This window comes from Erithacus rubecula (genome assembly GCF_903797595.1).
Source record: "Erithacus rubecula genome assembly, chromosome: 2".
Classification (NCBI taxonomy): Eukaryota; Metazoa; Chordata; class Aves; order Passeriformes; family Muscicapidae; genus Erithacus; species Erithacus rubecula.
The window spans coordinates 3,102,172-3,127,063 of NC_136685.1; the positions used below are offsets into that span (position 1 = coordinate 3,102,172).

Sequence of the window (24,892 nt, forward strand, 5' to 3'; positions counted from 1 at the left end):
GGGAAAGACCCTTGAAGCTCATCCAGTTCCACCCCAGCCATGGGCAGGGACACCTTCCATGGCCCCAGGCTGCTCCAAGTCCCATTCCCTCCTGGCCTTGAAGTTATTCTTGCTCAAATTATTAATGATTAGGACAAGGACATATTCCTGTCACCACATGGGCTTGTTTTCCTCCCTTTTTCTTGGAGAAATTTACCACAAGGCACATCTCACACTGATTCAAAACACACAGCAAGAGAATTCCTCACAAGGATAAGGAGGATATACCTGACAGGGGTAAGGATCAAACATAGATTTACCACAGCAAGTTTATTAACATTTATTGTGATGTGCAGACTATGAAGTATAAACACCTTAGCTGAGCATTTTGACACTACTCATATTATTGATGACTCCAATAGGAAAAGAAAATAATAATAATAAAAGAATAGCTGTTCTGAGGGACAAAGGAAGAACTTTGCATCTTCTCATGAGCATAGACTCTTGCAGCTTGTGACCTCTCTGGGACAGATGTTGACACAATAAAATTTCAGCAGCAAAACATCTTTTAAAATGAAAAATATTGGTCTTTTCTGTGTGGCTCAAGAATTGCTTTGGAGTTTCTCCAGGTCATTAGGGCTGTTTGTGGAGGGGTTTGTTCTTTTTCTGTTGTTCATGTTGTGGCCTGTGCCTGTATGCATATTGCTCAGAATTCCAGATTTTCCAGTGGGATGATGCATTCTCTAAAGTGCCAGAAGCTCTGGTTAGCCCATCTGAGGTGCCAGTGGTCACTAATCATACTGCAAAATAAAGGGAAAAAACTTTCAGATTTTGTACTTACAACCAGGAAATGAATGAAATAAAATACACAGAAGGGATTGAATTATCACCAAGGGCTGATATGCCTGAATCCAACTCTTCAGGATATTCACAGCCCTGCTGCTGCTCAATTTTAATCATTAATTGCTTTTCTATTTTAATTAATAATGAATTGATCACACTCTGTGCCTAAAGCTTTCTACTCCTCTTGGAATTTCTGGTATGGAAAAGAGATTCTGCTGCTCATGTTTTGGTTTTACCATTTCTTACTATTGAACAAAGTTTAAGAGATTCCAACAAGAAAAGTGTCTGCAGCATTTTACAAGGAAAAGGAGAAATAAATGTTAGAATCAATGGATGCAGAGTGTAAATATTATGGGGTATTTGTTAAAAAGAGAAACAGAAAATGAAATGTTAGAATCAATGGATGCAGAGTGTAAATATTATGGGGTATTTGTTACTGTAGTTTCATATTGGAATAAAGATATGGGGTGAACTTTAGGATTCCAGTAAGGAATTTGAGGGGGAAAATAATAAATTAACCACAGAATTAAGGAATTTCTTTGATTTGAAGGGACCTAAAAGAACATCTGGTTCCAATTTCCTACCATGGGCTGGGACACCTTTCACTGAACCAAATAATTTGATTTTGCCTAGAAAAGGAAATGCATGGAACAACATGACTTTCAGGCTGTTCTTCTGGCTATGGGACCAGGCAGCCTTTGTAAGATGGAACATGCAGGTTTCCTGTGAATCTGACCCAAAAATCCCAAGCCTTAGGACAGTGTGTACATTGAGAGATGTCTCCTTTGAAGCCATCACCACTCATCATGAGCAGCTTGAACAGCTAATGGGAACATCAGCAAAAAAAAAAAAAATATTATTTCTGGTCAATTAATCCTCCCTGCCAAAGGGATTTCACTGTGATCCTTCCCACGAGGCACTTGAGCTGCATCATTAATGGTACAGAGGGAAGCAGTGAGGAAATCCTCAGGAAATCCTATGTCTGAGTGCTGGAAGAATTTTCCATCTAAAGAACAGACTGGATGTGCAAAAAATGAGTCATAAATGAGTAATAAACCTCAAGAAATCTCTGGAAATGTTCAAGGCCAGGTTGGACAGGGCGTGGAGCAGCTGGATCTTGGATAATGAGGATGGAATTGATGAAAGGCCCCTTCCAACCCAAGCCCTTCTGTGGGTGTGTGATCCATCTCATCCTGGACTCACCACGGTCCTACAGCAGGGAATTCCCTGCTGGCAGTGTCCAAAGGGTCTCCTGTGGGGTGGGGGGCAGTGGTCTCTGGAACAGACCCCCCCCAGCCTGCCTGCACTGCACCTCAGTGTTGGGGGCACGCAGGAAACCTGGGCAGAATAACAAAAATAACAAAACAAAACAAACAAAAAAAAGAAAAAAAAAAAAACAACAATGCAGAGTCATGATTTGTCTTCCCAAAGAAGAGCAAGAACAATCCAGGCTACAGCATGGCAGCAGTGTTGAAGTTTACCTGCAGGCTGGCCACTTCCACACCATTAAATTCCTTTGTTTTTCAAACAGGGAGGGTTCACCATTTGGTGTCTGGTGACTGCTAAAAATGTGCCCAACACACTGGCAGCACTTTGGCCATAGGCAAAAGGGACTAAACCCCTTTTTATTTCATGTCTATTTCTATTTCTATTTCTATTTCTATTTCTATTTCTATTTCTATTTCTATTTCTATTTCTATTTCTATTATTTCTATTATTTCTACTATTTCTATTTCTACTTATTCCTATTCCCATTCCTATTCCTATTCCTATTCCTATTCCTATTCCTATTCCTATTCCTATTCCTATTCCTATTCCTATTCCCATTCCCATTCCCATTCCCATTCTTCTCATTTCAGTTCTTATTTCTATTCTTGTTTCCATTTTTTTTTTTCCATACTCACAATTTTTCCCTCTGCATTTCCTTAGAGTTTATTTAACTCTTACCTGAAGTGCCCTGGAGCATTAAGAGGAGAACTGCAAAGAAAAGGGAAAAGATCTTCATGTCCAAATTCAGTGCCACCAAATACAACAGACACTATGAAAAAACAAAAAGAAGTCATGCATTTAACCTGTATCTGTTATCACCCAGCACAAACACTATAAATGACAAATTAGCTGCAATTTTTTAATAAAAAATTGGCATTTATGTAATAGAGCAAATGCTCTAGAATGAACCTATAGAAATAACAGTTTTTAAGGAAATATAAATTTGAAAGCATACTGCATAAGATGGATAAAATGTATCTATGACTATAAATAAACTTATTAATTTTTTAATTTGAGCAACTCTGCTGAGTCTGGCTGGGATGGAGTTAACTTTAATAATGGCAGCCCATGCAGTCCAGTGCTTCATGTTCAAAGCAAATTACTTAATGACTAAAATATCCATATTATTCAATTAATAACTTAAGCATTTTCAATTGTTTTGAAAATAAACACTCCAAAGCTCTAATTACTCAAATATTGGTAATTTTTTAGCTTACAAGGCAGTAATTACTTCTTGAAATATCTTTACACAAAATCTAAGGAGGAATCTATCCATCCTGGAAGCCCTGAATTGTCTCTCCACCATCATTTCTCACTTCAGATTCCAGCTACCTTTGGAAAATAATACCAACTAATTTAATAATTATTAACATCTTTCCATATAATAATCAGCCAAATACCAATCATTGCCAATTTTTGATGTTCATGGGAATTTTATTAAGATGCAATATTCTACACCTTGGATTATTAATTTCTGTTTAGAGGAGCAACAAATTTTAACAAAAATTATGCGTTTTTCTCCTTTTTGTTTGGAATCAGTGTGAAAAATGCACCTTTATTTCACCCCAGAGGACCTGAGGAGAAGAGTCCTACCTGGCTCCACTGCAGGGGATTTTCACAGAGTGCTGGCTCAGCCCAGAACAGCTGTTTTTATACATTCTGTGGATGACAGATCTGCCACAGACAGCTGGCCAAGGACATGGACCTGCCACAGCACTTCCCAGCAGCTGGAATGTCACTTCCCAGCAGTTGCTGGGGGCAGTGGCCTCTTGTGAACTCCCTCCCCTTTCCCTGGAACATGAGCTGGCTCTTCCCAAAAACACCTCCCATGGCACACACGGGTTGGGATCCAGCCCTGCAGGGCTGTCTCTGGGTCTGGAGATGCATCCACAGCCCTGGAATAGCTGAATTAGGGAAACTCAGGTTTTGCAATGAGGCTCCTGTGTGAAATACAGGTGAGAGCCCTCTGTGTTCATAGAATACCAGAATGGTTTGGGTGGGAAGGGACCTTAAAATGCACCCAGCTCCATCCCCTGCCATGGGCAGGGACACCTTCCACTATCCCAGGTTGCTCCAAGCTCTGTCCAGCCTGGCCTTGGACACTGCCAGGGATCCAGGGGCAGCCACAGTTCCTCTGGACACCCTGTGCCCTCCCAGGGAACAATTCCTGCCCAATATCCCATCCATCCCTGCCCTCTTTCAGCTTAAAACCATTCCCTGTGTCCTGTCCCTCCATCCCTTGTCCCCAGTCCCGCTCCAGCTCTTCTGGAGCCCCTTTAGGCTCTGCAAGGGGCTCTGAGCTCTCCCTGGATCCTTCTCTGCTCCAGGTGAGCACCCCCAGCTCTCCCAGCCTGGTCCAGCCCTTGGAACATCCCCATGGTTTCCTCTGGAATCTCTCCAGCAGCTCCATGTCCTTATGCTGGGGACTCCAGGTAGGATATCACAAGAGCAGATTTCCCTCCCTTGACCTGCTGGTCACTCTTTCACTCCCATGGATTTGCCACATCTTTGTTCTGCTTGTCCCACAGAAAATAATTATGTTTGAGTAATTAATTCCAGGGAAGCACCCACTTGCACACAGCCTTTTCTGCTTCCAGGTGGCCAAAGGAAACAACTTCCACAAAAATATTTTGGCCAAATTTCTACCCTCAGAGGATCTGGACTACAGAAACTGATGGCAGCCCTGGTTTAACCTGAACCCTGAAGGCATTGTGAGCCCAGATGTTGTGTTTTTATTGTCATACCACCAAGAGACCAGGGAAAAAAACCCAAAATTCCTGTACTTCAAAGAGCATTCACCTACCCAGGTCTCTCCCAGAAGGTGGCAATGAAGAGCTAATGCTGAAATTCCCCTCCAGAGACATTCTTCAGTGAAGAGTACAGAAATTATTCTGACAGCAGGGTTTTATGGATTTTTTCCCTTAATTATACTGATGTCTTTTGATTCCCAGGGCTGATATGTGAGTGAATGATGTTTTCTGACAGGGCAGAGCCCCCCCTGCTCTGCAGTTTGCTGTGGATTCCTCTGATGGACGAGAAACCAGTCACTGCTCTCAAAATTATACTGACAGGACTGGAGGAAATGGAATGGAGCTGAGTTGGGGGAGGTTTAGGATGGATATCAGGAAAAGTTCTTCACCCAGAGGGTGGTTGGACACTGAACAGGCTCCTCAGGAAATGACAGCTACTTAAAATCCCATTCCTGTATAATTTAATTGGAAGAATGTGTATATTTGCTTTATAATATGGAAGAGCATTTGTTTCTATGATTTGGATTTTGATTTTGTTCTTTAAAAAAAACTCACAAAAACTTAAATAACTCAAGTGATGAAATGCAAAGAAGCAGAAAGAGACACTGTGAATATTAAATGTATAAATGAGTTTTTAGAGGCATAGAGCTTTGGATTAGCCTTCTGAAAAGAAGGTTAAAATAGGATAAAATTTTTCTTTCTTCCTGTTTTTTCACTTTGTGCTTGTACCACCTGCCCAAAGTGGCACAAAACAGATCCAAGCACAAATATCAGGGTTTGCAGAAGATCTTTAACTAATTAATTTTATTTGTTCTTATGATTGAACTATCAATCATATCAATTTCCTTTAAATATCTAAAACACTATAATTGCCTCTTATTTTAATTCCAACATGCTGTTATTGACTCAAAGCATCGTTGTGGCCACTCATGATACATTTAATCTGTTTCTTGGGAGTTAAACTCATGCAAATAAAGAATGAATATTTCAAATCAATTAATATTGCATACTGAAAGCGTTTTGACCACTAAATGTCTTACTCAGTTCCCTTTTCCTGGGGTACTGCAAAGGACATTGTGTGGAGCCCCAAAATAATGTTCTGCAAGCATAAATACATATTTATATGCCTGTGGATATAATCTATAAATAATCCAAGAGAAACAAATGCTGAACTTACTCAACTGCTTTATATTTTATCTTTGCTGAAGAACATGCAAATAGAGAAGAATAATCCAGATATTCTAATCTGTGGTTTACTTAGGAATAGTCAGGATATTAATTTCAGTATTGTTTATTTAAACACAGAGAAATTCTATAATGATATTTCTTACACTTCTGTTTCTCTATTTCCCTCCTAGCAAATCCACAGTAATGTAGATATATTTACATATAAAATATTGTTAAAATGAGTATGTAGAAGGACTCCTCTAAATCCCAGTTGATTTTTTATCACTCAGCACACCACAGACTTTGTTCCCAGTGAACATCCAGGTCTCAGTTTCTTTGCCCACACTTTGATAAATTCTGCCTAAAATATCCCTGTGTCCCATCCCTCCTCCCTGGCTTGCTCTCCTCTCTGCTGACCCTTTTCCTCCAGCCCCAGGTGGAGATCTCAGCCAGCCCTAAATCACACTAGGAGCTGGTGTGAAAGCCACTGGGTTAAACCCTGTGTGTGCACGTGTCACCTCATCTTACCTGTGACAATGGGATGTCCCCAGACACCTGGAGCAATGAGGATCCTTCACCTTCTCTCTGCCATCCTCTTCCTCCAGAGTCCTCTGTGCAAATGACAGGAGGGATGACAGACAGACCTTTGGTACAATTGCCCAATGTTTGTCCTCACAGCACCTCCACACCTGGCAAAAACTGGCATGGAACCCATGTGGGAAGAGCCCTGCTGTCCATGCACTGACCTTGGACAGCCCTGTGGAAAACTGTCCCAACCTGACCTGCCAAACCCTGCCTGCAAATCCCATCTGCTGCTGGCTGTTTTGAGCAGTGAGCTGCTGCTCCCTTTGGGAATTGCACCTCTCCCACAACAAAGAATCCCCCAGCTCAGGGAAAGAACAAGCAAACAGGGTTTGCCAGCTGCTTCCAAAACCCTGGAAATATGAGGATAAAAATGCTGCTTGGAGAGCCAGAGAGCAAAAACTGAGATTTGCATCTCTAAAGCATCACTAGTGTTTATCTGTGCTTCCCTGGCTGCTGTAAAGACATGATTTATCCCACGTGGAGTTGGCCTATCTGGGAACAAACACTGGATTTCTCTAACCTGAAGGTGGACATCTGAGCTGACTTTTTATTCAGGACACTCAATCTGCTGTAAAGCTGATATACCTTGAGGAAGATATTCCCTGCACTGAAATTCCTTAAAATCCACATAGATTACCACAGCCCACTCCTGTCCTCTTCCTTATGAAATTTGAGATCCCTCCTAGGCATCAAGGCTTCTTATATTTACAGAAGATTTTAAAGCACCACAGCAGTCACCAGAAGAAGCTGGTGACATCACCAGTGATTATTTTTCAGGGAAGGAGAGGAAATTGTTCCCTGTGAGGGTGGGGAGGCCCTGGCACAGGGTGCCCAGAGAAGCTGTGGCTGCCCTGGATCCCTGAAAGTGTCCAAGACTGGGAATGGACAGGGCTCTGAGCAACCTGGGACAGTGGGAAGTGTCCCTGTCATGACAGGGGGGTTGGAAGTAGATGGTCTTTAATGTCCAGTCCAACTCAAATCATTCTGTGTCTCTGATTTTCTAAAATCAAAACTATATTTTAGGGGTAAACAGAATAGGGAAAGGCAGATAATTTACCTTTTTTTTTTTTTTTTTTTTGTCTGTTTTCTTCTAGGATTCTGGTTTGATAGAAAAGTATTCCTTGGCTTGGCATTTTTGCTGGCTACTTGTGTACATATCAGAGATTCAGATTTCATTCAGTTGTGAGGTCACCATGATGCTAGCAGGACTTTGGTTATATCATGTTCACAGAAGGCAAACCTGATATCCAAGAACAGATCTTTAAGGTTCTTTCCAGCACAAACCATTCTGGGATTCTACAGCTAAGGAGCCCTCAGGATCAGAAGCAGCACTCACTGCATGTTCCAGATATTTTACATCACCCTGTGGTCTAACGTGCATTACACAAACTTGGATGGTCTAAGATGGGTTGCACAAAAACCAGGGGCTCTGTGGTGAAAGCAGCCTCAAAGTGGGGCTTCCTTTCTCATTGGATAAAACAAAATACAGGCTGGAAAAGTTGGGTTTTTTTATTCATTGGCCAATGATTGCATTGGCTCATCCCCAGCCCTTTATAGGCGTGCTTGGGTCTGGTGCATCCATGGGAGAGCAGAAACAGTGATCCTCCACTTCTCCTCAGGTAACTCTGCCTGGTTCTGGAGAGCCACCATCACCTCTCCAATTTATAAACCTCTTTTCCTTTCATCAGTCTCAAATTTCTGCTTTGGTTAACCCCTTCCCTCTGCTTACTCCAGCAAGTGCCTGCTGTATATGCATGTTCTGTAGAACCGTGGGTTGGATCCTTGCAGGGCTTCCAGGAGATGCTGGGTTTGCTGATCTCAAAGATGAACAGAGACCTGAGAACCTTCCCTTGAGACATCAGAGACAGAAATGTCTGTGTGACTCCAGAAACAGACACCCAGCCAGCACAGCAGCTGAGCTTTGCAGTTTGAGCCACATATCTCACTGAATGCAGTAACATTTTGAATGAGTTGCTAGCTTAATTAATACTGAAAAGATAGAGATGTCTTTTTTTTTCCTAAAGAAGATTGGCTCATTCTCTGAACTCTTTTTGTACTTAAATATGTGGAAGGGGGATAATTTGTGGGTCTATGCTGGTACCAGAGTAAATTACCTGGTGCTGAAGAGATCTGGGAAATCATTTTAACACTGCAGTAAAACTCTAATTAAAATAAGGGGGGAAAAAAAAAAGGAAAACCAGTACCAAAACACCATAGAATCTCAGAATAATTTAGGTTTTGAGATAATTCAGGAATTTCTAGTCTGAATCTGTGCTTAAAGTAGTACTAATTAGATCATGTTGGTAAGAGATGCATTCCTTGAAATTGCTAGTATCTCCGAGGATGAGGTTTTCACTCTGTCTCTTGCCCAAATTCACTGGACAAAGATTTTGGCTTCGGTGTCCACAGGCACATTTTTTAAACAGTTCCTCATCTCCTGGTCAGGAGAGAATCCTCTGTCCAGTGCTGTCCAACCTTGTTCTCTCTGCTCAGTGCAGGTAAAGAATCCACATCCCATCTGTGGCCATGAGGATCCTTCACATGCTCCTGGCATTCCTCTTCCTGATGCTCCAAGGGGCTGCAGGTAAGGAGAGAGGGGAGTAAAGAAGAAGACTGTATTCACTTTTGATCTTTTTCATGGTAAATGACTCTTCTCTTTGTTCTGCAGGACAAGTGTTTCCTAGGCTGGATAATTCTTGCTCCATCCAAAATGGGCGCTGCTTCCCAGGGATTTGTCGCCGCCCGTATTACTGGATTGGAACGTGTAGCAATGGATTTTCTTGCTGCAGAAGGTGAGTAGAAGTGCAAGGATCTCTGTGGGAATTATCTTTTCTCCAGAGCAACATCTTAGAGGCTTAGCTCCTGCCACCTGTCACTTCTCTGGTGCCAATCCCGCTGGCATAGAGAGGGAATTGACATCCCACGGCAGCTCTGCTCTGCTGTCATGAGATAAGCAGAACATCTCTGCAGAAAACCTACAGGTGGGTAGCTGAGACTCTCTCTTCTTCATGCAGGGGGTGGAGTAGCTGAAGAGTCTCTGGATTAGCCTTGGAAATCCTCCCTGCTTCTGCTGGATGGCTCCTTGGAATCACCCTGACCCCAAGGCTGCTGGTGGCACCAGGTCCTGCTGCAATGAAAAGCTGCCACAACCTTCCCTTGCAGTGAAGCAAACACCACAAAAAACATGAACCAGGCAACACTGTGGAAAATATTTTTTTCCTCTCCTTTAATAAAATCAGTTATGGTGGCATTCATGTGGTTGAACCTTGGGTGATTCTTTGTGGGGAAGGAGGGAAATATTCTCATAGTGAGGGTGGGGATGCCCTGGCCACAGAGAAGCTGTGGCTGCCCCTGGATCCCTGGAAATGTCCAAGGCCAGGCTGGACAGGGCTTGGAACAACCTGGGATAGAGGAAGGTGTCCCTGCCCATGGCTGAGCGTTGAGATGATTTTAGAAGTCCCTTCCAACCCAAACCATTCTGCAGTTCTACAAATAAGGAGCCCTTGGTACCAAAAGGAGCAGTCATTGCAGTCTCAAAGTGGACCTTCCTTTCCCATTCCAGATTCCAGGTTGGAATCTGTGCCTCTGTCTCTTTTTCCTTGCCCTCATGGCCTAGCAGTGCAGATAAAGCAAATATGCCTCCAGATATTTCCTTTAGAGGGCCTGGAGGAAACAGGGAAATTTTGCATCTGAGTGGACCTTATGTAAAGGAAAAATGGGAACATTTTGAATCATATCAGCAACACAAAACAGGGGAAAAATGTTAAAAAAAAAAAAAAAAAGGAAAGAGAGTAAAAAATAAAATCTGAAAAGTTATGAATGTTCAACATAGTGATTTGGTTATTATCCCTTCAAAAGCAGTTGCTGAACAGTCACACAACAGTGCCCAGTGGAATATGTAACCAAACTCAGATGTTTGGACTCCTAATGACTTTATGGGTGGGTTTGGAGAGGAGACAACATATTTTTAAAATCCCTCTAAGAGCAAAATGTGGCCCTGTGAGAGACACAGCTGCCACTTGTGCTGTTCTGCAGAACTAGTACCCATGGCTCTTATTGCAAAATACCTCCTCCTGCAGCATTTCTGGGTTTCTTCTATCCCTACTGTTAATTCTATGTTTTATTTCTAACAATCTTATTGCAAATGTCTATTGAAAGTCCATAGAATAGCCTATCTCCATTATCCATGAAGGAAAAGCAGTGAAAATTGTTTGTACTTTGATATTTGCTTTTAGGATATATGAAATTTGGTGAGATTACTCCTGCCATTTTTCTCTAGAAAATTCGATTTAGTTTACAAAAGTTCTTTGAATTTAAGAAACTTTGGGATACCTGGCCTGTGCCAAGGAGCTTTGATCACACACACACATCACTCATTCTCATTGTGGTTCTTAAAAAAGAAAAGGGACTCTGCCCTTGTACCCCAGTGCCTTTAATTACCTGTCAGTTCAAAAGATAGAGCCAGAGTTGTTCATGCAGATGTTAATCTCATCATTTACTCAAGAAAACTGCATATTCATTAAAGTATTGAGCTCGATTAAATAAATTTTGTGTACAGTTTGAAGCATTTTAATTAGTGATAGCACTACAGAAAGACGTCCCTAATATTTCCTTTTTTATTTTCAGGAGAAAACTGCTAGGAGCAGAGTTTGTGGTTCTCCTTTTTCCTAATTGCCTCATTCTCTGTGCTAGATATAAACTCCTAAGATGGACATAAGATCCTCCTTCTTCTCTGACAGGTAAAATTACTCAAATATCTTGATTTTAAAAGGGTGAAAGACATTTTTTCTCCCCACACTTTGCAGCCTCTTATGAGGACATTTCTCTTTGGAATAATCCCATCTTCATCAGGCACAGCAGCTCCTCAGCACTGAATTATTACACAAAATGCTGACCCCACCATAATAATCAAAAGTATCTGATGGTCTTTAGCTCAGAAGAAGAGGAGCTGCAGATGGGGATGGAAAGATTGTCCACCCTAAGAGCCACAACCCAAAATCATGCCGAGTTCTGCCAGAGGTGCTCCAACCTTCCTCTGCTTCTTCTTTCCCCTTATCCAGAGTTTTTTTTGATGGTCTGGATGGGACTGTGACCATGTGAAATTTATATTAAAAAGGGCCAAGGATGCTCAGAGTTAAAGCCAAACCCTTGACAGTACTTGCACATAGGATCTTACAGACAATAAAAATTAACAATGCACCTTTGTTTCTTTGAGGAATTGGGTTGGGTAAGAGTAACAGTTGGCAAGTTAGCCACAAACACTTGGCAAGAGGTGAAGCAACTGCAACTTTTGTAATTTTATTCCCTCTGTTTTTCAGTTTTATGGCCAGACGTTGGCAGACACACCAGAAATTCAATTACCACTTTTTTTCCTATTGCAGAAACAGTTCACATACAAAATTATCTAGAGAATAAAAAGCTGCGTCAGGGAATGTTTGTAAGGGAAATAGTAGTAGTCAGGTTTCAATAGTAGTAGTCATGTCTTCACATGCATATAGATAATTTCTGTAGACTTCTGTGTACCTGTGTACTTGGACAGGGCTCTGAACTGGTTTTGGGCTGACCTGATCTTGTTGAAGATGTTGCAGAGGGCTTGGACTTACTCACCTTCCAAAAATCCCTTCCAATTCAGACTATTCTATGGTTCTACTTAAGAACTTAATATCAAAATAATGAAAAAATTACATGAGTAGAAGGCAAACGAGTCAGCAATGAAAACATTTCAGTTTAGTTTTGGTAATAAGGGTTCTGTAAGATGTGGTGTTACTTGCAGAGGTCTTGGTCAATTAGAAACACCAATCATTCAAATTAGCTAATGTGTCATTACCTATTACAACACACTTCACATATCATGTTAAAATACTGCATAAACAATATTTATTCATTGACTGAAGAGAGGTTTAAAGTAAAATATGGCCTGAAAAAGCATTTAATATCTTAGAATCATAGAAACATAGCATGGGTTGGATTCCAAGGGATGATGAAGACTGTTTCATTCCAACCTCCCCAGTGTAGACAGAGACACCTTCCACTATCTCAGGCTGCTCCAAGCTCCATCCAGCCTGCTTTTGGACACTTCCAGGGATGGGAAAGCCACAGCTTCTCTGGGAAATCTGTGCCAGGGCCTCTCCACCCTTGCAGGGAAGAATTTCTTCTTAACATCTAATGCAAATGTGCCTTTTGTCAGTTTAAAACCATTTCCCCTTGTCTTGTCACTATCTGTCCATATAAAAAGTCCCTCTCCCTCCTTTTCTTAATACCTCTTTAGATACTAAGATGGAGTTTAAGGTCTTCTTGGATCCTTCTCTTTTCTAGGCTGGACACCCCCAGCTTTCTCCCCCTCTTTACTGGAGAGGTGCTTCATCCATGCAGAATTTGGGAGCTACTTCCCATGGCAGAAGGAGCAGAGGTCAACAGCTGGCAGGCTGAGAGCAGAACCAAAAACTGAATGCTCATCTAGGGCATAATGTGGTTTTGGAATGATCAACTGAAGGCCCTATGGAAGACAGAGTTATCAAAAAATCAACCAGAATCCTGGATAAAAAAAGCTCAATCAGAATCTTCGGGGCCTGAGGGTCCAAAGACATCATCTGGCACTGGATTTACCTAAATTTACATATTTCCCATCAGCTGGAAGGGTGCCCAGGATCATAACCATGATGTATTCCCCTTATTTCAGTATATTTTTTTTTTCACTCAGGCATCCTCAGTGGCCACTGGCCAGGAAACCAATGGACATTTGTTTTTTAGTTCCATATACCCATTCTGTGTTCTTATGTTCTGCATTTATGGAACAGAAAATTAACTGGGATTGCAGGGAACACACAGACATATTTTTATTATTATATTATATTTGGTATTGCAAGGTTTTAAGTTGCTCCTAAGCAGGGACAGCTCAACCTCCATGCCAAGATGTTTGACACACACCACGGTGGGTTAACGTTTCTTACACAAACTGGGGTGTCACAAGAGGTATTGCACGAAAAATGTGGGATTTTCCAGGAAAAAAACTTAAACAGGTCCAGTGAGAAACCCTATTTTATCATTGGGAAATGGAAAGCAGCTGGTTTCTGGTTGGATTAGATGCCACCAGAAGAAAAAAAGAGCTGTTTTTGGATTGGTTCAATGAGTTGCTGAGAAGAGAAAGTACTTGTCAGTCTTTTTTGGGAGTCACCTTATAAAGGAGAATCTGAATCCCAAAGTCTTCAGGAGAGAAGGGACCACCAGCAAGTCTTGCTTGGCTTCAGGGCTCACCTGATACCTGGTAATGTCACAGTTCTTTTCTTTCAATGTCAGCTTTTGTTTTTTCCACAAAAATCCAACTCCAAAACAAACCCTCAAACCTCTGCTCTATTAACTTTAATTTGTATGCAACTAAAAAAGGTAAACCTAAGATTTAGGAAAATTGGACATGTTGAATAATTAGTTCAAATATATGCTAATATCTAGAATGTTTTAATAAAAATTGTCTGATTCCTAAGTGCTAGGAAAAATCAATGTTTGATTGGTTCCACTTTAGAGAGGACTGTGGTCCAGAGAAATTGGTGACCTCTCAGCAGAAATCTACATGTCTATATATTTCCATTAAATATATAGCCTTGGAATATAAACATATTATTAATAGTTATATAATATTTTCATTGTGCATAGTGGGTATAAAATGATATATTATTTATATATTTATGCATAAATATATAGTATACATACATATTTTATATATTGTGGTTTTTATTTGTGTCTCTGTTAAAACCCTTATTTCATTTTCAGAATTGCTCACTTTGTCTCCTTACTTCTCTTGATATTTTCAAATCTGTAAAAACTTGTGCAAACTTCTAATACTAGCTTTGAAACAGTTTTGGGTCACTCTCTATCAATTCTTTTCTCAACAATAGCACATTTCAGCACAATCTCATTTCCATTCCTTGCATGAGAAACCATAATTTGTGACAGATCAGAACATTCCTAATGCCAGGATATGATACTGACACTTTTTATCCATAAGCACCCTTCTAGTCTATCTTATCCTATAAAGCTAACCCTAATATTAGTTTAAACTATTCCAATGAAGGTATCACATTTGCTTTTAAAGTTTTCTTTTCAAAGGGGAATTTATTTGATTGTACACTTCCATTCTAGAACTGCTTCCTGTAGACCAAGACTGGAGATGTTGATAAACTGATAAATTTAAACATTGATAAATTTAAACATTACAAAATTAACTTTTTTTTTTTAATTTCCCTGAAGTTTGAAATTTTTACAGCGTTATCACCTAATTTTGCTTTATGTTGTTTATTTACTAGGCAAAATCATTTAGCTAAAAATAAAGTTATGGAAGTATTCAAGATGAGGCAGAACAGGACTTTGAACAACCTGGTCCAGTGAAGGTGTCTCAGCCCAGGAGGTTGGAACAAGATGAGCTTCAAGGTTCCTTCCAATCCAAACCATTCTGGGATTCCATGATTCTGTTCCGGCTAAGGACTATTTGCAAAATGGAAAAGAAATCTGAGCTACCAAACTATTAAAGTAACTTAATGATCTCATGTTCTGAAAACATTTTGTCCCACACAAGTGTTAGGATTTCCTATGGGTTTTACTGATTACTTTTGAAAGCTTGAAGATAAAATTAATAGAAATGTAATTTTTATTAGCACAGTGTTTGTGTAGTCCAGGAGACTGCAGATCCAAGGACTGTCTGTCTTACATCTTTCTTGGTCCTTTTCCCAACAGTGCCACAGCAAATCCTCAGCCATGAAGATCCTTTACCTTCTATTTTCTCTCCTCTTCTTGGCCCTCCAGGTTTCTCCAGGTAAGATGGGAAAGAGATGCTAGAAGGGGGGTTTGTGCACCTGGAGAAAAATTCCCAACACATTTTAACCACTTCGGTTTCACATTGCTAGAGGCCAGTCGGGAATTAATCAAAGGGGAAGGAAATATTCTGTTCTTGTTGCAGGTTTGTCTTCACCCCAGAGGGATATGATTTTCTGTAGAGGAGGGAGCTGTCACTTTGGAGCATGTCCCTTCCACCTGGTTAAAGTTGGAAGTTGCTTCGGGTTCCGCTCCTGCTGCAAACCGTGAGTTTCACCAAGGCTCATCTGCAGGATGAGCAGAGAAAAAGCAAATATTTTGCCTGTCTCCTAAACCCCAGGGTATTCCTGTATATCTAAATTAGGTATAAAGGAAAAAAAAAAAAAACAAAAAAAAAAAACCCACAAAAAAAACCCAACAAAGAAAAAAAACCAACCAAAAAAACTATTGGGTTTTATTTTTCAAGTGTTCTGTGTTGACTCAAGTGTTGCATGTTTCCAAGAAGTATTTGGACAATGCTCTCTAGCACAGGGTGAGGTTTCTGGTGTAAAATTTGTTGGAAAATTAAATTATCATATGAAAAACAGCCTTCTATTTTCACTCAGTAATGAATGCACTCGCCCCAGAATCTAGGGATACCAATTTAATTCCCTGCTCCTCCTGAAACAATAGGGAAACAGTCTCCTACTCACAGGTATGGTTGAATAGAGCTGTCCCAACATGACTAAAAATGACATTAACGATTTTGGGAAGAATTTGTGTCCAGGTAGAAAACAAAGCATGGGCTGAGAGTGAGTAGGAAGGGAATATAAGCAGAAAGAAAATCTGAATAGTTTTTTCCTTTGTACAGGCCATGGAATGTAAGAAATGTTGATGAGCCATTCATTGAAGAACAATGAAAATTTCTTCTAAACCTACAAATTTGCTTGGAATCTCCTACTCCTAAACCCACTGGATCCTGCTGCAGAGCCTCACACTCCTTTCATTGCCAATGCAAATGCTTTATGATATAGAGCAAATCCAAATGTGTTCTGCATTGCTTCACCTTCCTTCTAAATAAATTGTTGTTGCTTAGCATTGGTCACTGAAACTTGGCTCATGATCCTGGCTGGGATTTAACACACTAACCCCAGAGGGCAACAATTTATAGTGAAAACTGCTCCTTAATTTGGGTTTTTCTGAGCATACAGCTCTGCAGGTCTGCACAGACCCTAACCTACAAGTGCCAAGAGAAAGGCTGGCTAAAAGAACTCAGCTTCCCTTTGTGGGAATGTGCTCAGATGCCAAAATCCCTTATTTCTTACTGTGCAGAAATATTTTCTTGGGAAAACAGAAATGGTTAAAACCCCTCATTCCCCACCTGGAGGGCCTGTAACCCTGCTTGCCAAAGACCCTGCTGGGAGGTGTGCTACTCCACACCCCATCCCACCACATCATCCCACAGGGAGGGACTCCCTTGCCCTTGTGAGCACTTGGGGACACCCCAAGGAACCCTTTAGGGACCTTAGATGAAAACAGATCTCCCAGGGGAGCTGTGCAGGTGCCCCTCAAGGTGACATCACACAAGGGTCTGTGAATCAGATGGGTGACCTGGGTCACCTTGCAGGATGGGAGTTGGGGGGGTAGGGGGGGGTTGGTGCAGAACATGGGGCTTGAACCTACAACCCTGAGATTAAGAGTCTCATGGACTCCAAAATCTGTCCTGATTTGAAGGACAGGTGTCTGCCAATAAAGGCAGAGGCTTCTCTTTGAAATGGAGAATGTAAACTCCCTCCCACCAAATTATTATTATAATTTTGAAATTTAGGGGCTCTCAGGCAAACATATGGGAATTAGGCACAACAGTTTTTTACTAGAAAAATTAAAATAGAAATACAGTATTATAAAAAAACAATCCCAAAACACTGCCAGAGTCAGAATCCAAGCTGACACCCGTCAGTCAGTCAGGGTGGTGGCACAGTCCCATTCCATGGTGGCTGCATCCTCCTGCAGGGGCAGATGTGGTTCAGCTGGAGCAGTGTTCCTGGAGAAGGTGCAGTTTCATCTGAAGGTGCAGGGATGATGTGGAAAGGTCCAGTTTTCCTCTGGAATCCAGTGGAAAGAAGGTTCTTTTGGTGTCCAAAATCTCAGTTTTTGTCTGGGTAGGAAAGGCTTGGCTCCTGCCCTGGCTGGAGCATCTCCCAGTGGGATGATGGAATTTTATCAGTCAAGCACCGGAACTCAGTGGCCATGAACAGGAGATATCTCCTGGAGGGAGGATGGGCTGTGGGAAGATAAAGATGATTGCCCAGCTGGTTTAAAGATGTCCCATTAGCAGAGAATATGTGCCAGGAGATCAGAGTCACTGCCCCACCCGGCTCCAACAGACAGGGACAGAACACACATCGTTGGTCACATCAACCCAACACAGGGTGTTGTCCTGTCCACCCACCTGGACACAACTTGGGGCCAGAATGACTTTGCTCTGATAAGCCTGACCTCACCCCCTCTGGAAAATGCCTCCATGATTATGATCCATGAGCATGTATGTTCAAAATGAGTGGCTCTGGTTCTACTGATAAAGACTTCTCTATCCAAGGATGCCACCCTGACCAATTCCAAATTTCCAGCTGGGTATGGAGCACTTGGCAGAGATGCCAGGCTGTTGTTTATTGGCATTTGCTTCCATCCTGTTTCACTGGGTAATTTCATCCACCTTTCACTTCCTTTGAAGATGTCTCTATCCTGCAACTGCCCTTCTCCCAAACACATAACAACATTAATGAAATATTTCAGATTTGTTTCAGGGTGAAGGCTTGACAGCAAAACCCTGCCCAGTGATGGAGTTACGGAGCAGAAGGCTCAAAAGAGTTTTTCAATTTCTGCCATACTCAAAAAGCAAACTCCTACATACCAAAACATAAACTGAGCTATCTGGGGCTGTCCAGCCTGGAGAAGGGAAAGAGCTGGGGAGAACTCAGAGCCTCATCCAGTGTCTCAAGGAGATCCAAGAGACCTGGAGAGGGACTTTGAGCCAGGGCCTGGAGTGACAAGGACAAGGAAGAATGCCTTCAAACTGGCAGAGGACAGGGTTACACTGGATATTAAGAAGAAATAACTGGCTCTGTGTCTGGTGAGATTGCCCACAGAAGCTGTAGCTACTCCATCACTGGCAGTGTCCAAGGCCAGGTTGGACAGGGCTTGGTCCAACCTGGGAGAGTCCTGGCCATGGCAGGGGGTGGAAAGAGATGATCTTTGCAACCCAAACCCTTGCAGAGGTGATCCTGTGAGCCTGTGCAAGAAGGATTCTGCTCCCCCAGAACTGCACTGGTGCCTGTGCCTGCACCCACCAGTTCCTGTGCCCATCCCAAGGGTTATCCAGATGCCCCACAGACCGTTGCTGCTGTGCCAAGGGTGTCACAAGAGGTGTTGCATGGGCACAACGGTGCCATTGATTGCAACAGCCCCAGGAGGCACCTCAGCCTCTGCCCCTGCAGCAGGGAGGGACCAGGGGCAGCCCCAGCACCCCACACACATGGGGCACTCCCGGGCTGGCCCAGGGCACTTGTGCCAGCAGTGGGAAGGGTCTGTCCCACCCCCTGGAAACAGGACAAAACCAGCGTGTGTGGGGCACAGGGACACTCCCCGAGCTGGACTCTCACACCAGAGATTCCAGCTTGGTTTGTCACAGACCAGTTCTGCCTTGCAGACTCTGAACCAACACCTTTCTCAGGTAGGTCACTGGGGAGTCACTTCCAGCCCACCAAAGCACTTCCCTGCCCTCCTGCTTCTTCCTGGGTCAGTGCTGCACAGGGATGGGGAGTGGGTTTGCTGGGAATCCTGGGAATAATCTGAAATTAGGAATAGACACTCCCAAGTAAACTGGGAAGACTTTCCAGACTTCAGAGAATTCTGCAGGGTGCCAGGGCAGCAAGCATTGAGCTGGCTGGGGGGATGGAGAGCATTGGATCAGACTTCATTGAGCTTGGCATCTCCAGGCACAAAGATTCCCCCAAATCCCTGACCCTGCTCTGGTTCTTGCTGTGTCCCCTCTGCAGCCCTGAGAAGACCCAGGACAGGCAGCAGCCATGAGGATCCTCCACCTGCTCCTGCCCTTGCTGCTCCTGGTGCTGCACAGTGCTGCAGGTGAGACACAGGGGGCATGGCTGAGGTGGGCACCCCCTGCACTGGGGATTTCCAGCTCCTGGTAAACGACACCAATCCTCAGGTGTTTATAATATTTGGGAAGGATTTGCTGTGAGGAAGGCCTGGGCAGCTGAGGATCCAGCTCAGCAGCTCCTGTAGCTCATGCTGGCCTTTCCCTCTGTCTTTCCTCACATGCACACATTCCTGTAGGGGAAATGAACTCTGACTGGAGAGTTTAAGATGTTGGGCATGGTGCTCAGTTCCCATACAAGACTGGGGCTCAGAGTCCCAGCACCAGTTCCTCTAGAACCAGATTCATCCATTACATTTATCCCACACTCACTGTGATCTCTTTCCTTTTCATGCAGGATCCGCCTTGGGTCCAACAAATAAGAAACAATGTGAGAGAGAAAAGGGATATTGCTCACTTCTGAATTGCTCTTTCCCCTATGGCATTGCGGGAAAATGTTCCAGGTTTTACTTTTGCTGCAAAAAGTAAGTTTTGGAATTACAGAAGTTTCTGTCAGGGCAGAAGGTGTTTAAGGGACCCTGAGTAGCTAAAGGCTCAGCTCCCTTCAAGCTCCAAGGCAGAGCTGAGGGGAGGGGAGGGGCTTGGAGCTGCATTGAGAGTGAGGCAGCAACAGCCCCAGGTCAGCCAGGGCCATCCAAATCTGCTCCAGACCCAGGGTCTCCTTCAGGCACTGCAGAGGATTTGTCCAAGCCACCAAAGAGAGAAACATTCCCTGTCCTTGGGCAGCACTGAGGACATGATGCAGGTGTTGCTGCATCTGCACAGAGCTGCAGCCAGGGCTGCCAGCACTGAGACAGCCCAGCTCCAACCTGCCTGCACTAAGGACTGCACTTCTGTGCAGGCAAAGTTACAATGGGTGATGTGCTTGTTTCCTTTCTTTCCACAGAATCTGGGGATGAAACCCTGAAATTCCTGCAAAGAGCATCCCCTTGGCTTCTGTCTCCTGGCCCCACGTGCTGCTGTCCCCTGCCCTCCCTGCCTGTGCCTGCCCAGCTGGGCTGACAGCAGCAGTGGCAGCTGCTCCTGCTGGCTACTGCTGGGCTGGAGCCCTGTGCTGCCAGCCCCGCTGTCTTTGGGGCAGGGGCTGCTTTTCCCAGCTTGAATAAAGACTCTGAGCACTTTGGCATTGCAGGGCTGGGCTCTGTGTGTGTGTCCTGCTGCTGCAGGGGCTGTGCCTGCTGCCTCTGGGGGTGGCACTGCCTTGGTGGCAGCAGAAGGCCCTGGGCATGGTGCTGGGGCTGAGCAGTGCCTGTGTCCCTGGGGATGCTCCTGCCTGGCCCAGATTTGGGGACGCTGAGCCTGGCACTGCCTGCTGGGCTGGGCTGCCTGGCTGCCTGTGCTGGAGCTGCCCTGGCAATCCTCCCTCTGGAGGAGCAGGAATATTCTGCTGATGGCTACAGCCCCACATATGTTATTTTCTCAGGCTCTCCTGTCAGAAAGACATGGTCTGGGAACTCTGGACATAGTGGCAAAACCTCATTCCTAAAATAGCCACAGCTTTGTTACAAGGTCCCAGCTCCAGTCCCAGCTGCAAAACCCTGCAGCAGGAGCCAGTCCTTAAAGGGATGTGGTGTGGGGGATGTCCTGGAGGACAGCATAAACATAGAGAGAACTCACACATGACTCATGAGCTTGATAGGGATAAAATAAACACATGAATCAAAATGTTTGCTCTCTCTTCTTTCATCTGTATTATCCCTGGTCCTTGCATCATCAGGAGGGGGAGAGCAGAGAGGCCAGGCTGGAGTCACCAGTAGCCCAAAAGTTCCTGTTCCCCTTTCTCCCTTGCACCAGGAGAAAAGGAGGCTTCAGTTTTCTCTTGTGACACCTCTGAGAGGGATTCCTAACCCAGGGTCTTTTGTCATCCTGCCTTGTGCAATGACCCTGTGGTGCTGTGGTTTGCTGGACACATCCAGGGACACGGGGACACATCCAGGGACATGAGGACACATCCAGGGACACAGGGACACATCCAGGGTCACAGGGACACATCCAGGGACACAGGGACACATCCATGGTCACACACAGATCCTGCTCTCTGGAAACCAGCACCAACCTTCTGCTCTGGCACAGAGTGGAGCCTTTTCTGAGTCTCTTTAAAAAACTCTCCCAGAAAAGCCCACCATCAGTAATGTGTGCAGGTGCTGCCTCTGCTTCTGCTGAGCGTGCAGAATCCATTTCCCACATTTTTTATGATTGTCACCTTGTCACTGTGACTTCACATTCTCAGGGTTATGAAGCAGAAAATGTTAAGATGACAGATTCCACTGCCAAATCCCCAGCAGCTCAGCTCAGTTTGTAGGGATCAGATTGTTCTGCCAAACACCTGGAGAGGAAGCTGCTAAATTGGGCACCTGGCACAGACCCTCGTGCCTGGCAAGGACTATCACTTCTCCCAGTGGCATGGCTGGCATCAAACTCACTGGACTCACAAGTGATGGCTGCATCCAGCTGGTATTTATTCACCTTGGCAGGCATTAGGAGGAGGTGCTGTTTTGTTGTGTCACCAGGTTTACAAACTTACCATCTGTGCTGGTGTTGCTCTCACTTTGTCAGAAGAGCCATGAAAGAGAACCCTGTTTATCCCCCTGAAATGTCAGGTGCAAAGCCATCTTGTCTAATAAGATATCCTTGGATTTTCTAAATTTGTTTTCCATATTCTGTGAGTTATTGCACATCCCATGCCAATTGATTACTCAATCAGAGGAGAAGCAACATAGAAAATGGATAGGAGAAGGGGGAATGGATTCTCAGAGACAGTGTGCAGGGTTGGAAAGGATACTGGGATGAAATCCTTCCCTGGGAGGGTGGAAAGGCTCTGGCACAGGTTCCCCAGAGAAACTATTGCTGTTGCATCCCTGCAATTGCTCAAGGCCAGGTTGGATGAGTCTGGGAGCAACTTAGGATAGTGGAAGGTGTCCCTGCCGACTGAGGAGGTGGAAAAAGATGAACATTCAGGTCTCTTGCAACTCAAACCATTCTAGAGGTGATATTGTGAAAGAAGGATTCTGCTGCCCCAGGACTGCACTGGTGCCTGTGCCTGCACCCACCAGTTCCTGTGCCCATCCCAAGGGTTTTCCAGCTGCCCCACAGCCCGTTGCCACCGTGTGTCACAAGAGGTGTTGCATGGGCACAACGGTGCCATTGATTGCAACAGCCCCAGGAGGCACCTCAGCCTCTGCCCCTGCAGCAGGGAGGGACCAGGGGCAGCCCCAGCACCCCACACACATGGGGCACTCCCGGGCTGGCCCAGGGCACTTGTGCCAGCAGCAACTGGGGCCTGTCCCACCCACCAGCACTGCTATAAATGCAGCGTGTTTGGGGCACAGCAGCATTCCCTGGCCCCAGGGGCATCTGCACACAGCCATTCCTCTTGGGTTTGTTGCTGCCTCAACACCCAGACCTTCTCCAGCCAGGTGAGTGTGGGGTCTCTCTCTGGAATCCTGCCCCACCTGGGTCCTGCATGTCCCCATTGCCTTATTGTCCCTCAGCAGCTCTGTGAAGACCCAGGGGAGGCAGCAGCCATGAAGATCCTGTTCCTGCTCTTCCCTCTGATCCTCCTGTTGGTCCAGGGTGCTGCAGGTGAGAGGGGAAGAGGAGGAATGGTGGAAAGTGTGAGCACCTAACAGAGGTAATTCAATGTCCCTGGAAATGACTGTGTTTGTGGAAATGATGAGAAGGTAACAAAGGATTGAGTTCAAAGGAATTTCCCAAGTGAGATTCCAGCTGGACAACAATTTGGGAAGGAGAGATCCCATGGAGACAGAATCCTGTCTTGATCTGTAGGTCAGCATGGGCTTTGCTTTCAGGCTCCAATCCTGCATCCAGCAGTTCCTGTTTGAGACTCTCTGTGTGTTCTCTGGCCCTGCACAGGGATGGCACAGAGCCCCTGCAGGTTTGGATGGGGGCATTTCCTGGGGCACAGAGGTCTCCCTTTCTTATACATCAGATGGATTTATTAGTATTACTGTAGTAATTGCTTTGTGTGTGCTTTTGTCCATGAAACAGGAGATCCATTGACCTGCAGGCGCAGAGGGGGATTCTGCACCTTTGGGGGTTGTCGTTACCCCACAACCCCTGTTGGAAGATGCTCCAGAGTCAGTGTGTGCTGCAAAAGGTAAGGAACAGACCCCTGACTGGAGAGTGTCCAATTTTTGCCCCAAAAAAATCTGTTACCAATTTCTTTCTAGACAACAACTGATAGATTCTCCCCTGCTATAATAATTAGTCTAAAAGGCCCAAATGAAAAGGGAAAAACCCTTGTGGGTTTTGTAGCTGGGCCTCAGTTGGCCTGCAAGAATTCACATCAGCCAGGGTCTCCACACTCACCAAAGCCACCAAAGAGAGAAACATTCCCTGTCCTTGGGCAGCACTGAGGACATGATGCAGGTGTTGCTGCATCTGCACAGAGCTGCAGCCAGGGCTGCCAGCACTGAGACAGCCCAGCTCCAACCTGCCTGCACTAAGGGCTGCACCTCAGCTGCCCTGAGCCTGAGGCTGCTGCACCACACCTGGGCACTGCAGGGCAGGGGGACACAGTGGCAGGGAATGTTACACCAGGTGATGTGCTTGTCTCTTTTCTTCTTACAGTGTTTGGGGATGAAACCCTGAAATTCCTGAGAAGAGCATCCCCTTGGCTTCTGTCTCCTGGCCCCACGTGCTGCTGTCCCCTGCCCTCCCTGCCTGTGCCTGCCCAGCTGGGCTGACAGCAGCAGTGGCAGCTGCTCCTGCTGGCTGCTGCTGGGCTGGAGCCCTGTGCTGCCAGCCCCGCTGTCTTTGGGGCAGGGGCTGCTTTTCCCAGCTTGAATAAAGACTCTGAGCACTTTGGCATTGCAGGGCTGGGCTCTGTGTGTGTGTGTCCTGCTGCTGCAGGGGCTGTGCCTGCTGCCTCTGGGGGTGGCACTGCCTTGGTGGCAGCAGAAGGCCCTGGGCATGGTGCTGGGGCTGAGCAGTGCCTGTGTCCCTGGGGATGCTCCTGCCTGGCCCAGATTTGGGGATGCTGAGCCTGGCACTGCCTGCTGGGCTGGGCTGCCTGGCTGCCTGTGCTGGAGCTGCCCTGGCAATTCTCCCTCTGGGGGAACAGCAACATCATCCTGCTGTGCTGGTTATGGGTGTCCCTTTTCCCTGACAGCTACAAGGTTGTGTTGTGGCTGTGCTGGTTCTGTGTCCCTTGAGTGGCCATGGCCATGGTGACCACAGGAGCTGTCCCTGCTGCTGCTCCTTGTCCTGTTCCTGCACCACAGCCCTCCCTGCTGTGCCTCTGCTGCTCCACACCCCATCCCAGCAGGCAGGATGGGGAGGAAACAGTGACAGACCTGGTGTGGGTGACATGTGAACA

General features: G+C 44.9%; 1 protein-coding gene and 3 long non-coding RNA genes across 4 annotated transcripts; 3 read left to right on the plus strand and 1 right to left on the minus strand.

The window, feature by feature from the left end:
- Positions 1–304: 304 nt before the first annotated feature.
- LOC306798270 lies at positions 305–2,839 on the minus strand. Its single transcript, XR_013773310.1, has 3 exons — positions 2,770–2,839; positions 2,026–2,160; positions 305–779 (listed from the first exon to the last, which is right to left on the minus strand). It is a non-coding gene; the product is annotated as an uncharacterized lncRNA (long non-coding RNA).
- A 10,921-nt stretch (positions 2,840–13,760) lies between these two features.
- Positions 13,761–16,482, plus strand: LOC306797911 (gallinacin-2). The gene is made up of 4 exons (XM_079297579.1): positions 13,761–13,857; positions 15,321–15,399; positions 15,544–15,664; positions 16,249–16,482. The coding sequence occupies exons 2-4, from the start codon at positions 15,342–15,344 to the stop codon at positions 16,295–16,297; spliced, it is 228 nt and encodes a 75-aa protein (XP_079153705.1). The 5' UTR covers positions 13,761–13,857; positions 15,321–15,341; the 3' UTR covers positions 16,298–16,482.
- A 2,396-nt stretch (positions 16,483–18,878) lies between these two features.
- On the plus strand, positions 18,879–20,643 carry LOC306798846. Its single transcript, XR_013773483.1, has 4 exons — positions 18,879–19,110; positions 19,436–19,523; positions 19,892–20,018; positions 20,441–20,643. It is a non-coding gene; the product is annotated as an uncharacterized lncRNA (long non-coding RNA).
- Positions 20,644–22,715: 2,072 nt separating this feature from the next.
- On the plus strand, positions 22,716–24,383 carry LOC306798845. The gene is made up of 4 exons (XR_013773482.1): positions 22,716–22,970; positions 23,049–23,136; positions 23,563–23,671; positions 24,145–24,383. It is a non-coding gene; the product is annotated as an uncharacterized lncRNA (long non-coding RNA).
- Positions 24,384–24,892: the final 509 nt, after the last annotated feature.

Coding starts and splice junctions, on each gene's coding strand:
- LOC306797911 (XM_079297579.1), top strand. CDS start 15,342: ATGAAGATCCTTTACCTTCTATTTTCTCTCCTCTTCTTGGCCCTCCAG. Junction 15,400..15,543: donor GGCCCTCCAGGTTTCTCCAG/GTAAGATGGGAA, acceptor TTCTTGTTGCAG/GTTTGTCTTCACCCCAGAGG. Junction 15,665..16,248: donor TTCCGCTCCTGCTGCAAACC/GTGAGTTTCACC, acceptor TCCTTTGTACAG/GCCATGGAATGTAAGAAATG.